Consider the following 14,006-nt stretch of genomic DNA (forward strand, 5'->3'; position numbering starts at 1 on the left):
TGGCTAAGGTGTATGAAAACTTCTGAATTCAAGTGTAGGTGCTAGCACAGACAAGAAAGAGAGAGTTTTTTTTGTGTACAGTAAGTGCAAGTTAAGTTCAATAGTAAGTGCAATTAGTGTGGATTGGTTAATTGCTCATGGAACAGATGTGTTTTCAGCTGGTTCTTGAATGTTGAGATGGTATCAGCAGGTCGTGTGGAGGTTGGAAGCTCATTCCACCACAGTGGAACTGAGAAAGTGAAAGATCGTGAAATAGACTTTGAGCCACTTTGTGATGGGACCACCAGGCGCCGCTTGTTCATAGACCGTAGAGAGCGAGTTGGAGCATAGACCTTGAGAAGTGAATCGAAGAGGGTGCGGTTCCATTGGCTATCCTGAATAATAAATTTTAGCACTAGAAACGCTGGTGGAAAAAGAGGAGAGAAATGATTGATACTTGCTCAGGTCCACAGGGTCTTTTGACTTGTGCCGCTTTCTCTCCACAGCCCTCAGCTCGGTATGGTGTTCATAAAGTGTCTATGACAGGCAGTGGCTGGAAGTTGTGGCACGTGCTGGCCTGGTGGTAAGAGGGCAGACTCTATCAAGAAAAGAAGTTAATGTTAAGCAAAGAGCATTTGTAGCTCCATTTAAATCAAGTGAAGATAAATGCTTAGTGGAGGGAAGGGATGCAGAGACTATGAAAGAGAAACGAGTGGGTGAGAGAGAGTGAAGGTTGCGGCAGAAGGAGACCTTAGGTGGAGTGAGAGGTAAAGAAGAAGGTAGAGTAACAGAAAACTGGATAAAGGAGATATGTAGAGTGATAAGGGGATTAGTGGTGATACAATTACATGTAAGGATAAGATCTAGCTTTTTCCCTGCTCTATGAGTTGCAGGGGTGTCCAATCTTGTAAGGTCTAATGAGGTCAGAAAAGCTAGAAAGTCAGATGCTTTAGGTTTGTCCAGGTGGATGTTTAAGTCCCCAAGGACCACCAGCGGAGTGCCATCCTCAGGTAATGAGGACAGCAATACATCTAGCTCTTCAGTAAAGTTGCCTAGTTGACTTGGGGGACAACAGATTACCAAAATGTGAATTTTTGCAGGATTAGTGGTAGTAATGGCATGATATTCAAAAGTTATGTTATTGCAGAGAGATAAGAGCGGAGTGAATTTTTGCTGGAAATGAGCAAACCGGTGTCCCTACCCAGCCCAGTTAAATGAAGTCAGTAGAGAGAGCTGAAGGAGTTGCAGTGTTTTTTGTGCAGATCCAGGTCTCAGTCAGAGCCAAAACATTGAGTTTTGACTGACTGGCAAAGGCTGGAATGAAGTCAGCTTTGTTGACAACCGACTGGCAGTTCCACAGTCCAACAGAGATGAAGAGGGGCTGTGAAGAGGCAGTGCTAAGTGACCTTAAGTGCTCTGGAGTGTGTAGCGTATGCATGTAGATTTTTGCATACATGAAACAACTGGAATGTACTGAAAACACATAATATTGTATAATAAAAGAAATAGAAGTAATATGTGAAAAAGGAAGAGAGAAGGGGGATAAAACTTAGCGTAGTGGCTGGTGCCTTGCCAGTGTCCTTGCTCGGTGGACTCATGCAGGTAAACTCGTAGGTCTTTATGTGAGATGGGTCTTCACATGAAGAGGGCTGCACACCAGGGCTGACGCTAATGTTCTCTCACTACTTAAATACTAATTTCTGTCCAGCCCACAAATTAGCAACTCAAAGTCAAAAAGTGTCAAATGCCTGAAACTTCAGCTGGATTGCTCTAAAATATTCACATTGTTGCTGTCTAGAATTTATATGTTGAGTATTGCTTTATATACTTATGTTTAGGTGGAATCACAGAAGACTCGCAATCTCGCACAAATGTCTGTTTACTTAAACACATGCACTTGTTCAAGAGATACACTATATTGCCAAAAGTATTCGCTCACCCATCCAAATAATTGAATTCAGGTGTTCCAATCACTTCCATGGCCACAGGTGTATAAAATGAAGCACCTAGGCATGCAGACTGCTTCTACAAACATTTGTGAAAGAATGGGCCGCTCTCAGGAGCTCAGTGAATTCCAGCGTGGTACTGTGATAGGATGCCACCTGTGCAACAAGTCCAGTCGTGAAATTTCCTCGCTACTAAATATTCCACAGTCAACTGTCAGTAGTATTATAACAAAGTGGAAGCGATTGGGAATGACAGCAACTCAGCCACGAAGTGGTAGGCCACGTAAAATGACAGAGCGGGGTCAGCGGATGCTGAGGCTCATAGTGCGCAGAGGTCGCCAACTTTCTGCAGAGTCAATCGCTACAGACCTCCAAAGTTCATGTGGCCTTCAGATTAGCTCAAGAACAGTGCGTAGAGAGCTTCATGGAATAGGTTTCCATGGCCGAGCAGCTGCATCCAAGCCATACATCACCAAGTGCAATGCAAAGCGTCGGATGCAGTGGTGTAAAGCATGCCGCCACTGGACTCTAGAGCAGTGGAGACGCATTCTCTGGAGTGACGAATCACGCTTCTCCATCTGGCAATCTAATGGACGAGTCTGGGTTTGGCGGTTGCCAGGAGAACAGTACTTGTCTGACTGCATTGTGCCAACTGTGAAGTTTGGTGGAGGGGGGATTATGGTGTGGGGTTGTTTTTCAGGAGCTGGGCTTGGCCCCTTAGTTCCAGTGAAAGGAACTCTGGGAGGGAAGAAAGGAAGAGATTTTGGACAATTCCATGCTCCCAACTTTGTGGGAACAGTTTGGGGATGGCCCCTTCCTGTTCCAACATGACTGCGCACCAGTGCACAAAGCAAGGTCCATAAAGACATGGATGAGCGAGTTTGGTGTGGAAGAACTTGACTGGCCTGCACAGAGTCCTGACCTCAACCCGATAGTGCACCTTTGGGATGAATTAGAGCGAAGACTGCATTGTGCCAACTGTGAAGTTTGGTGGAGGGGGGATTATGGTGTGCCTTCTCATCCAACATCAGTGTCTGACCTCACAAATGCGCTTCTGGAAGAATGGTCAAAAATTCCCATAAACACACTCCTAAACCTTGTGGAAAGCCTTCCCAGAAGAGTTGAAGCTGTTATAGCTGCAAAGGGTGGGCCGACGTCATATTAAACCCTATGGATTAAGAATGGGATGTCACTTAAGTTCATATGCGTCTAAAGGCAGATGAGCGAATACTTTTGGCAATAAAGTGTATATGTATAACAGAAATCTTAGTGTTCCTTTCTGCAAACTGTTGAATTGAGAAAATATTGATTGGGTTATAATTTCTGCTTAATTTAGTCTGTGTATTGGTTCATTTAACTTATCTGTCAAACTTATCTGTTTAATGTATATTATCTCTTTCATGCAAGGTTTATTATAATTAGTCTAAAGGAATATTTTTTTTATCCATGTTTAATGTTGTTTATTTGGTGTACAATCTAAATGCTTATTAGTCATTTACATTAGTTGTGTATATTTAGTATTAAGCTTACAAAGCCTTTAAAGACACAGTATATTGCATTACAGTGTTTTTCTGCGATCATGTTATTCTGTTAATTCCAGTTCACTTAATCTTGTGTATATACTGTCAAAGTCAGAAGTTTACATACACTTAGTTTGAAGTCATTAAAACTCATTTCCCTCCACAGATTTCATCTTAGCAAACTACAGTTTTGGCAAGTCATTTAAGACATTTACTTTGTGCATGACACGAGTAATTTTTCCAACAGATTGTTTCACTTTTAATTGACTAGATCACAATTCCAGTCAGATGTTTACATACACCAAGTTAACTGTGCCTTTAAGCAGCTTGGAAAATTCCAGAAAATGATGTCAAGCCTTTAGGCAATTAGCTTCTGATAGGCTAATTGGAGTCAATTGGAAGTGTACATGTGGATGTATTTTAAGGCCTACCTTCAAACACAGTGCATCACACTAGCAGACTCAGAACAACTCTAATTGGGCAGGGGTGTCACACTTAGTGACTGTTGTTGCTGATTAGGGTTGGGTGATCTTCTCCATACTCAGATCATCCTATCATCAGCCTGTGAGATTGCCAATACCTGATATGATTATCTGTGCATTCTCTACCGGTCGGGTATTTGATTGTCCGGGAAAATACATCATGAGTGTGAATAAATTTGTTTTGTTCTCTCCTTCACGATATTATATATATATATATATCCAATTACATCGGCAACCCCCGGGCTGAGGGATCGGTTAATATTCTTACTTTAGTGATTTTGCATTTAACATTACATTTATTTATAAAATGAAAAACTTAAAGGTGCAGTATGTAAGATTCAGAAACCCTTGTTATTAATGACACCTGTGGCCGTTAAGTGAACTGCAGCCAGCTACTACACTCCATAGGGACGCAAGCGAGCGAGCATCGGCCAAAACAATGACATAACGTACAAAGAGACTGAACGTGATCCACCGGCATCATGCTGACAGATGAGGTAGCATAATTTAAATTACACAGTTATGATTGTTTTACTACAAACTTTGTTACTTATCAGCTAACATAGCATACTGACACACACATACAGCTACATTCTACCGAACTATACCAGACAGTTTACTGTTGCACTGCAGTTATGTTGCACTATTGTATGTCATATGTTGTACTACGATCAAGAAACCAGCATATTTGCTTAAATTTATCCTGTATACCTGACTGTTAGTATAAAGAGAAAATCATTGAAATTATTTGAAAGTTATGATGCAAGGTTGCTTGCAATTCCTCAGCGTTAGCAGGCAATATCAAGTTAGCCAAAATTACACAGATCAATCCTTATGGCACTATATTTCACATGCTTTGCAGTTATGTAAGCTTACCTGTCAAATAAAAGAATGCCAATTCAGGGTCAGTTTTGATCACCAAAACCGAACGAATTCCCTCCAGAAATCAAATGCCCTGCTGATGTTCACTCTAGTTTTCCCTCGACCACGATCACGTTCACACTTAGCCAGACGGGATTCAGTAGAAGGCTCTCAGGAGCGCGCATAAACGTCACATCCTTTGGATTTTCCCGGCAAAACTGACCCACTCTCTTAGCATGAAAATCAGTCTAAAGGCTATGATAGGCAACCCAGGAAGTCCGGGAAGGGCTCATTTTCAAGTTGCGTTACAAGCCGTTCACACGTTGGCAAAAAAAAAAAAAATAAAAAAAAAATAAAAAAAAGGTGAATATTACATGAAGATTGTTACATACTGCACCTTTAAATCAAATACATTTCTAAATTCAAATTGCACTCCAAATTAAATGAAAAAGCAATTAAAATAAAGTGATTAAAAAAAAAGTAACCACTTTTCCATTTACCGTCAGGCAAGTATCTGTCTAAACATGCAGGCGGAAAATTACTAACACAAATGAAGACAAAAACAATTATAAATGTAAAAATAATCATTATAATGATGATAATAATCACTGAAATTTAATCATGGTTCAATGAACTGCTCTGTGGAAATAAAGTGAACTGAACTCAAAGCACTCCTGAGCTGAGATGTCTGAGGTCATTTGCAGCACTCACAGATGATCCTGTTCTTACAAAAGAAATTCAGAAAACCGAAACAAAGAAAGAGTGAGAACATGCGTGTTCTACGAGACTGCATGCCTCCGTACAAACAGTGTGGCATACATGCGTTTACATACACCTTAACCAAATACATTTAAACTCAGTTTTTTACAATTCCTGACATATAATCGTAAAAAACATTCCCTGTCTTAGGTCAGTTAGGATCACTACTGTATTTTAAGAATGTGAAATGTCAGAATAATAGTAGAGAGTATGATTTATTTCAGCTTTTATTTCTTTCATCACATTCATTTACATTCAATTTGTTAGTATTTGGTAGCATTGCCTTTAAATTGTTTAACTTGAGTCAAACGTTTTGGGTAGTCTTCCACAAGCTTCTCACAATAAGTTGCTAGAATTTTATCCCATTCCTCCAGACAGAACTGGTGTAACGGAGTCAGATTTGTAGGCCTCCTTGCTCGCACGCTTTTTCAGTTCTGCCTACAAATGTTCAATTAGATTGAGGTCAGGGCTTTGTGATGGCCGCTCCAATACCTTGACTTTGTTGTCCTTCAGCCACTTTGCCACAAATTTGGAGGTATGCTTGGGGTCATTGTCCATTTGGAAGACCCATTTGTGACCAAGCTTTAACTTCCTGGCTAATGTCTTGAGATGTTGCTTCAATATATCCACCTAAGTTTCCTTCCTCATGATGCCATCTATTTTGTGAAGTGCACCAGTCCCTCCTGCAGCAAAGCACCCGCAACATGATGCTGACACCCCCATGCTTCACGGTTGGAATGGTGTTCTTCGGCTTGCAAGCCTCACCCTTTTTCCTCCAAACATAACGATGGTCATTATGGCCAAACAGTTCAATATTTGTTTCATCAGACCAGAGGACATTTCTCCAAAATGTGCACTTACAAACTGTAGTCTGGCGTTTTTATGCCGGTTTTGGAGCAGTGGCTTCTTCCTTGCTGAGCAGCCTTTCAGTTTATGTCGATACAGGACTCTGTTTAATGTGGATATAGATACTTGTCTACCTGTTTCCTCCAGCATCTTCACAAGGTCCTTTGCTGTTGTTCTGAGATTGATTTGCACTTTTCACACCAAACTACGTTAATCTCTAGGAGACAGAATGTGTCTCATTCCTGAGCAGTATGATGGCTGCGTGGTCCCATAATGTTTATACTTGCGTACATTTGTTTGTACAGATGAACGTGGTACCTTCAGGCATTTGGAAACTGCTTCCAAGGATGGACCAGACTTGTGTAAGTCCACAATTGTTTTTTTCTGAGGTCTTGGCTGATTTCTTTTGATTTTCCCATGATGTCAAGCAAAGAGGCACTGAGTTTGAAGGTAGGCCTTAAAATACATCCACTGGTATACCTCCCATTCAATACACCTCCTATCAGAAGCTAATTGGCTAATTGTCTAAAGGCTTGACATCATTTTATGGAATTTTCCAAGCTGCTTAAAGGCACAGTTATCTTAGTGTATGTAAACTTCTGACCCACTGGAATTGTGATATAGTCAATTAAAAGTGAAACAATCTGTCTTTAAACAATTGTTGGAAAAATTACTCATGTCATGTACAAAGATGTCCTAAACGACTTGCCAAAACTATAGTTTGCTAATATTAAATCTGTGGAGTGGTTAAAAATTATTTTTCATGACTTCAACCTAATTGTATGTAAACCTCTGACTTCAACTGTACTTGTTGTTGGTCTCCTCTTCTAGCCAGCTGCCACTGAAACACATTTCAAACCATGAAAATATAACTGTGAAAACAGAGCATTTTCCAAACTCCAAGTCTACAAGGAGAATATAACATTGTGAACATTCATTTTTAGATCTGCAATTTAATAGCAGAGAGCTAGAGGGGTCTGTCTATAGCAATGTGATCTTTGATGTACAAATGATTCATTCTACCTTAGGCTACTCCTGCCACCAAATCTGGTTGTTACTTAAGGTTCAATGAGTATTAGATGTATTTTTCAAAGGACATTTTACCTTCATTTCCATAAATAAATAAATAAAAACAAGAATGAAGAATGAACACAAACCTCTTTGTTCCTCAGTATCTTCATCTTTCATGGCATTTGAACTGCATGGTTCTGGATAACTCATGTCCTCACTCTCTTCTTTAATAAACATCATTTTACAATGATTTATCACGCAGATCTCAGTTGTAACACCTGGAGTTATTCCTGTTCGTGTTGAAACAAGTCTTCGTCACGTTTAGGATGATAATATTCGCGGGATTTTTACGGATGAACTTCCATACTTCTATACGCACTATGTAAGTATCGCGCTGCTTAAACTTTAGTTAGTCCGGATTACACTGTGTTAAAGTCTGATGTTGGATATTCGGACTCCGGTTTGCGACTATACCGCTACATACTGTCCCATGCTCGGAAGATGGTATATAAACAAACAAATTTTCTTTTGTGTCATAGTCTTCCTCATCTTCTTTTTTTAATGGCGGATCGCAAACTACAAAACTGCATTACCGCCATCTACTGCTGTCTCTCGCTTAAACCTCATTCTTTATCATAAAAAAAAAAGTGACAGTGCCATATAAATGTGTAACTGAAAATGAAATATACATCCATAACCTCATAAATATTTTAGCAAAGTTTTATATTCACAAAGCAAGAGTCACTCAGAAAAAGCCTCTTCATAGGGGCTATTATATATTTTTCTATTTCATTTTATTTCACATTTTCTAGACTTTTATGTAGCCTACTTGTTCCCTCAGTTTTAATATACTTCATGTCGTTACTGGTTCAAACGTAAATAAAGTTTAAAAAAGGTAAAAAAAAAAAAATAAAAAAAAATTTAAAAACATTATTTAGTTGTTGAATTTTAAAGCGCATTATTTGATTTAGATTTTTGTAAAAACTTTCATATGTCCATTAGGCCAATAGCAACTACCAGTTGAGGCATAAAAAAAAAAAAAACCTGAGGCTACACCTTAACAAGAAAAAATTCCATCCGTCTATTGAGAAGCCTCCACACACCACCCTGAGCCTGTCCGCTGCTCCCTGCAACTTGTATTGAAGGTTCTACCGAGTCGGTGGAATCTCCATCAGAGGTCATTGTACCTTTATATACTGCCCACATTCTGTTATGTGGCGTCACCATCACTATGACGCAATAATCAGTAAGCTCTTCACATTCTTGTTGGCGTTCTATTGTTGTCATAGAAACGCAATGTTCCATAAAAGAAGCGGAGCACATCGGCTCAAATGCTATCTTGATATTATCTAATCATCATACGGTCTATCATTTTCAACTCTTTTAGTATCTTCTAAGGCTGATTGTACCCAAATAAGAAATTATTAAATAAATGTTGGCCTAATTATTTAAGATGTGAAATCCATAATAAGCGTGATATGAGGTCTTGGAAAAAAAAAAAAACTCAGTTTTAAGCCAATAGATTCGTTTTTTCCCCAGCTTTGAAAGGTTATTGTAAGATATAATATACAATTTTGTGTAGTTTTCATTTTGTGAATGTAACACTTAAAATAATTTAAACACTAAAATAAATGTAAATCATTTGAATAATTTTAAGTTTACAAAATGATCGATAGTTTAAGAGCGTTTCATCTGGAAAGCATCACGTTCCAACTTTTGTGCTCAAACATCTGATACACATCTTATAAAGAGCACATTTACATATTTTCAAAATCATATTTGTCTCAAAGACATCTGTTGAATGCCCTTTTGAAATCTCAGAGGGAACCAGGGATGTAACTAGGCCTTGGCTATTGGGCTATAGCCCCAATTTAGTTTCTATAGCTCATCAAAATGGATCTCATTTTCTTTTTTTTTTTCCTTTTTTTTTTTTTTTTTGGTGCTGTTTTTATTTTTGTTGTTTTCAGTTTCATATGCAGTTTATCATTTCTTCCTGTGCAATTGTTTTTATGTTTTTTGTTTTCATGGCGGGAAAGGCATATTTATGGCGGGAGAGAAAGGTTTTTCATATAAAATGAGAACATAATGATCACATTTAACAACATTAAGCAACGCATATTTTACATATTTAAGATATTTATCTATGCAAGGTGGAACATAAAGTGTCCAAGAGGTGAAACAACTAGAAGAGGCTGTTCGGTAACGTTCGGGAAAATGCAGCTGTGTTGGTCCAGGCCGCAGCGGCGGACCGTTGATCCCATTCTGATCACTCTGGTCCTCTGTACAGCAAAGTCAACGTCTTTAGCCAGCTACTTCCTTTTATAAAATATTAAAATTAGTTGTTGATTTTTTTTTTTTTTAGGCAGAAATTAGACTGGTTTTTTTACATCACGGCAGCAGGGAGTCTCAGTGAGAACAGGATTCAATACATTTAAAGGATGATGGCATCAAGAAATGGTAGGCAGGAGCAGGCACCACATGATAGGGTACAACAGAGCTAAATGCACACCTTAAGGAAAATGTGTTGTTTACTAATCTCACAGTGAATGATTACAGAAGAAATATATATATATTTTTATAGAGCATTGATGAAGCAACAAAATTTGAGAAGGGGAAATTATAAAAGTGGTTTGTTTTGATTAAAAACCATATAAATATAAAGGCGGCAAAGAGGGCCTTTTTACCCCCCACTCCGGGTTAAAGGCCCACCAGCATGGGGCAAAAGGCCCACTGTCTGCAGATAAAGTGCCACAGATGTATCTACATATACTCACATATACTTAGAAAACCTCTATTGGCTGACCGTTTACATAATTGTCACGACATACACTGATGGCCAAAAGTTTGGAATAATGTACAGATTTTGCTGTTACGGAAGGAAATGTGTACTTTAAGGGTGTGTTCACACTTGGCAGGTTTGGTTAGATTAAAACGAACCCTGGTGTGATTGCTCTGTTAGTGCGGTTAATTTGAACAAGTGTGAATGCTGCCATCCGAACCTTGGTGTGCACCAAACAAGCGGACTAAGATCCCCTGAATAGTGGGACTCGGTCCGCTTCCAAACGAACTCTGGTGCGGTTCGACTGATATATGAACGCAGCATGGACCAAAGACGTCTAAACGGACCAATAACAGGAAGTAATTTGCCTTTAATACTGACCTCAAGCATACCTGGTTCTTCTCACTGTCAGCCGTCCTTGCGGTATATCTTCATTTGTGTGTGCAGCGGAGGAATTTCTGGCACTGCTTTGACTCCTTTACACATTTTATTAGCTCTTCGTTTGTTCTCAGCTGGTAAAAATAGAGCGCATTTAGCCCAGCAGCCAGCATTGTTTTGGATGTTCGGCAAGTTCCGTCACAAAATATACATCATAAAAGCTGTCCAATCAGGTTGTGACCTTATCGTTATGCCTTTTGTTTTGTATCTTTAGGTTTGGTGTTAAAAATGCCAATGTGAACGCTAAGCGAACCAGACTAAATGTATCATTTTAATTTTTGGTCCGGACCAAAGGAACCAAGAGAACCGAACTACAAGTGTGAACACACCCTAATTCACCAAAGTGGCATTCAACTGATCACAAAGTATAGTCAGGACATTACTGATGTAAAGAAACAGCACCATCACTATTTGAAAAAAGTCATTTTTGATCAAATCTAGACAGGCCCCATTTCCAGCAGCCATCACTCCAATACCTTAACCTTGAGTAATCATGCTAAATTGCTAATTTGGTACTAGAAAATCACTTGCCATTTTATAAAACACTGCTGAAAGCTATTTGGTTCATTAAATGAAGCTTAATATTGTCTCTGTGTTTGTTTTTAAGTTGCCACAGTATGCAATAAACTGGCATGTCTTAAGGTCAATATTTGGTCAAAAATTGCAGAAAAGAAACAGCTTTCTCTAGAAACTCATCAGTCAATCATTGTTTTGAGGAATGAAGGCAATACAATGCTTGAAATTGCTAAAAAAAATTAAGATTTCATACAAAGGTGTACACTACAGTCTTCAAAGACAAAGGACAACTGGCTCTAACAAGGACAGAAAGAGATGTGGAAGGCCAGGTGTTTAACTAAACAAGAGGATAAGTACATCAGAGTCTCTAGTTTGAGAAATAGATGCCTCACATGTCCTCAGTTGACAGCTTCAATAATTGCAAAGAAAAAGCCACTTTTGAAACAGAAAAACAAAACAATAAAAAGGTTAGAGTGGGCAAAGAAACTCAGGCATTGGACAACAGATAATTGGAAAAGAGTGATATGGATCTTAAACCCATTGAGCTTTTGTGGGATAAGCTAGACTGTAAGGTGTGTGAGAAGTGCCAGACAAGAAGTGCTACAAGAAGCATGGGGTGAAATGTCACCTGAGTATCTGGACAAACTGACAGCTAGAATGCAAAGGATCTGCAAAGCTGAAAAAAAAAAAAAACAACAAAAAAAAAAAATTGTAATAGTAATTTTTCATGTTATTTTATTTTTATATTTTCTCCCCAATTTGGAATGCACAATTCCCAATGCACACTAGGTCCTCGTGGTGGCGTGGTGACTCACCTCAATCCTGGTGGCGGAGGATGAATCTCAGTTGCCTCTGTGTCTTAGACTGTCAATCTCATCATGTGGCTTGTTGAGTGTGTTACCGCGGAGACCTAGCGTGTGTGGAGGCTTCACGCTATTCTCTGTGGCATCCATGCACAACTCACCATGTGCCCCATTGAGAGTGAGAACCACACATTATGGCGACCATGAAGAAATTTAACCCACTGTGACTCTACCCACCCTAGCAACCGGACCAATTCATTGCTTAGGAAGCCTGACTGGAGTCACTCAGCATGCCCTGGATTTGAACTTGCGACTCCAAGTGTGGTAGTCAGTGTCTTTGCTTGCTGAGCTACCCAGGCCCCCCAATTTTTCATGTTATTAATATCCTGACTATACATTGTGATCAGCTGAATGCCACTTTGATGAATAAAAGTACCAATTTCTTTCCATAAGAGCAAAATATGTACATTATTCCAAACATTTGGCCGCCAGTGTATATAACCATATCACACAGCCCAAACACTGTTTGTGGCATGGGGGGGTGTGGTCATGTGTCGGTCTGTGGGAGAGGGAGAGCGGTAGGCTCATCACCTGGGCCGTAATTATCTCTAACACCTGTCTCTCATTATAGTGATGGCGGAGGGAGACCTGAAAAGGCACGCCAGAGTGTCAGAGCAGGGAGAGAGACCAGAGTCACCATGTGAATCCCTGTGTGTTTGGCCATCAAGAGCCCTTTTTGTTTGAGTTGTTCTAAACACTGAGAAAGAGTAATAAAACTCTCACCTTTGACTGTTCACTGTCTCCTGATTCCTCCTTTCCCCAGAACTCAAAAACATTGTTACAGTGGTGCCGAAAACCCAGCTTTGGAGGAGTACGCCATTATGAAGTCTTCAAAACCCTCGCCAGCATCCAGCAGACTCAACACCAGGCCCTCATGGACGTACGCCTAGAGCAGGAACAACGTTTCCAAGTCCTGCTCCAGGCACAAGCAGAGGATTGGCAGGTGCTCCAGAGCCTGATTGCCAGAGAGGGGGCTGGCACTGCAACCTCCCTGGAACCCACCCCACCCGCGGCCCTAATGAAGATGGCAGCGATCCAGTCTTTTTTCTTTTCTTTCTTCTCCCTCTTCTCTCTCTCCAAACCCTGTGTCTCATGTCCCTTCCCCCTACCCTCTCCCCAACCCCATCCCAACCTCAGTCCAGAGGAACCTTCCCCTTGTCTGTCACTCCTACTCCCCCTGTCTCCCTCCGCTGTCCCCCCCAGGTTGGCGAGCCCACCACCACGAGTGCGGAAGGAAGACCTGGGCTGGTCTGCTGGAGCTGTGAGGAAACCGGACACGGTCAGGATTGGTGTCCGGTGATGGAGGTGGGGACACTGGTCCAGATCACCGACACTCCACAGGCCGCCCCCGATCGGGCAGGGGTGTATCGGATACCGGTAAGAGTAAAAGGGGATACATATCAAGCTTTGGTGGATACAAGTTGTTCTCAAACCTCGATCCACCAATGCTTGGTGCAAGGCGGGGCATTGGATAAGAATAAACAGGTGACAATGAGGTGTGTGCATGGTGACATTCACCAGTATTCAGTGGTTACCACTGAGATAGGATTCAGGGGAAAAAGGCATAGAGTTGAGGCTGTGGTTAATTCCCACCTCACCCATCCACTAATTCTGGGAACCAATTGGCCTGGCTTTAAAAATGTATTGAGGGTAATGTGTGTGGATGGGTCCTGAAAATTAGTGTCGCGGTGCGTGAGGTGCGACACTATGGCTGGAGAGGCGGTGCCAGGGCTGTCAATGTCTGCTCCGTGTCAGGATGATGCAGACAAGGGAATTCCCGTACTCAGGGGCTTCCCTGAGGGGGATATCCCTCTGGAGCAGTCCCTTGACGAGACCCTCAAGCACGCCTTGACCAAGTGAAAGTAATTGATTGTCAAGTGCTCCAGCCTAATGTGGCGCTCACATACCCGTACTTTTCTGTTATCAAAGAGCAGTTGTATCGAGTGACGCAGGACACTCAGACCAAAGAGAATACAACTCAGCTGTTAGTACCAAAGAGCCACCAG

At 40.7% G+C, this 14,006-nt stretch overlaps 1 protein-coding gene across 7 annotated transcripts in view; it reads right to left on the bottom strand.

Annotated features, from left to right (window-relative positions):
* The window catches only part of LOC127442885 (gastrula zinc finger protein XlCGF26.1-like), an 80,863-nt gene that overhangs the window by 11,949 nt on the left and 54,908 nt on the right, over positions 1-14,006 (bottom strand). Inside the window, exons 1-2 of one of the 7 annotated variants that reach the window (XM_051701186.1) lie at positions 7,551-7,957; positions 7,202-7,234 (exon numbers count right to left, since the gene is read on the bottom strand). The exons of 3 other annotated variants lie outside the window; for them this stretch is intronic. Coding sequence is in view for 1 of the 4 variants with exons in the window: in XM_051701184.1 (XP_051557144.1) it covers positions 7,551-7,644 (94 nt within the window). In the remaining 3 variants the exon portion in view is untranslated. Of the gene's footprint in view, positions 1-3,487; positions 3,677-7,201; positions 7,235-7,550; positions 7,958-14,006 lie in introns of those variants that run through there. 3 more of the 7 variants (XM_051701184.1, XM_051701188.1, XM_051701189.1) reach the window with 3 other exon arrangements.

Source organism: Myxocyprinus asiaticus, chromosome 6, assembly GCF_019703515.2.
Source record: "Myxocyprinus asiaticus isolate MX2 ecotype Aquarium Trade chromosome 6, UBuf_Myxa_2, whole genome shotgun sequence".
NCBI lineage: Eukaryota > Metazoa > Chordata > Actinopteri > Cypriniformes > Catostomidae > Myxocyprinus > Myxocyprinus asiaticus.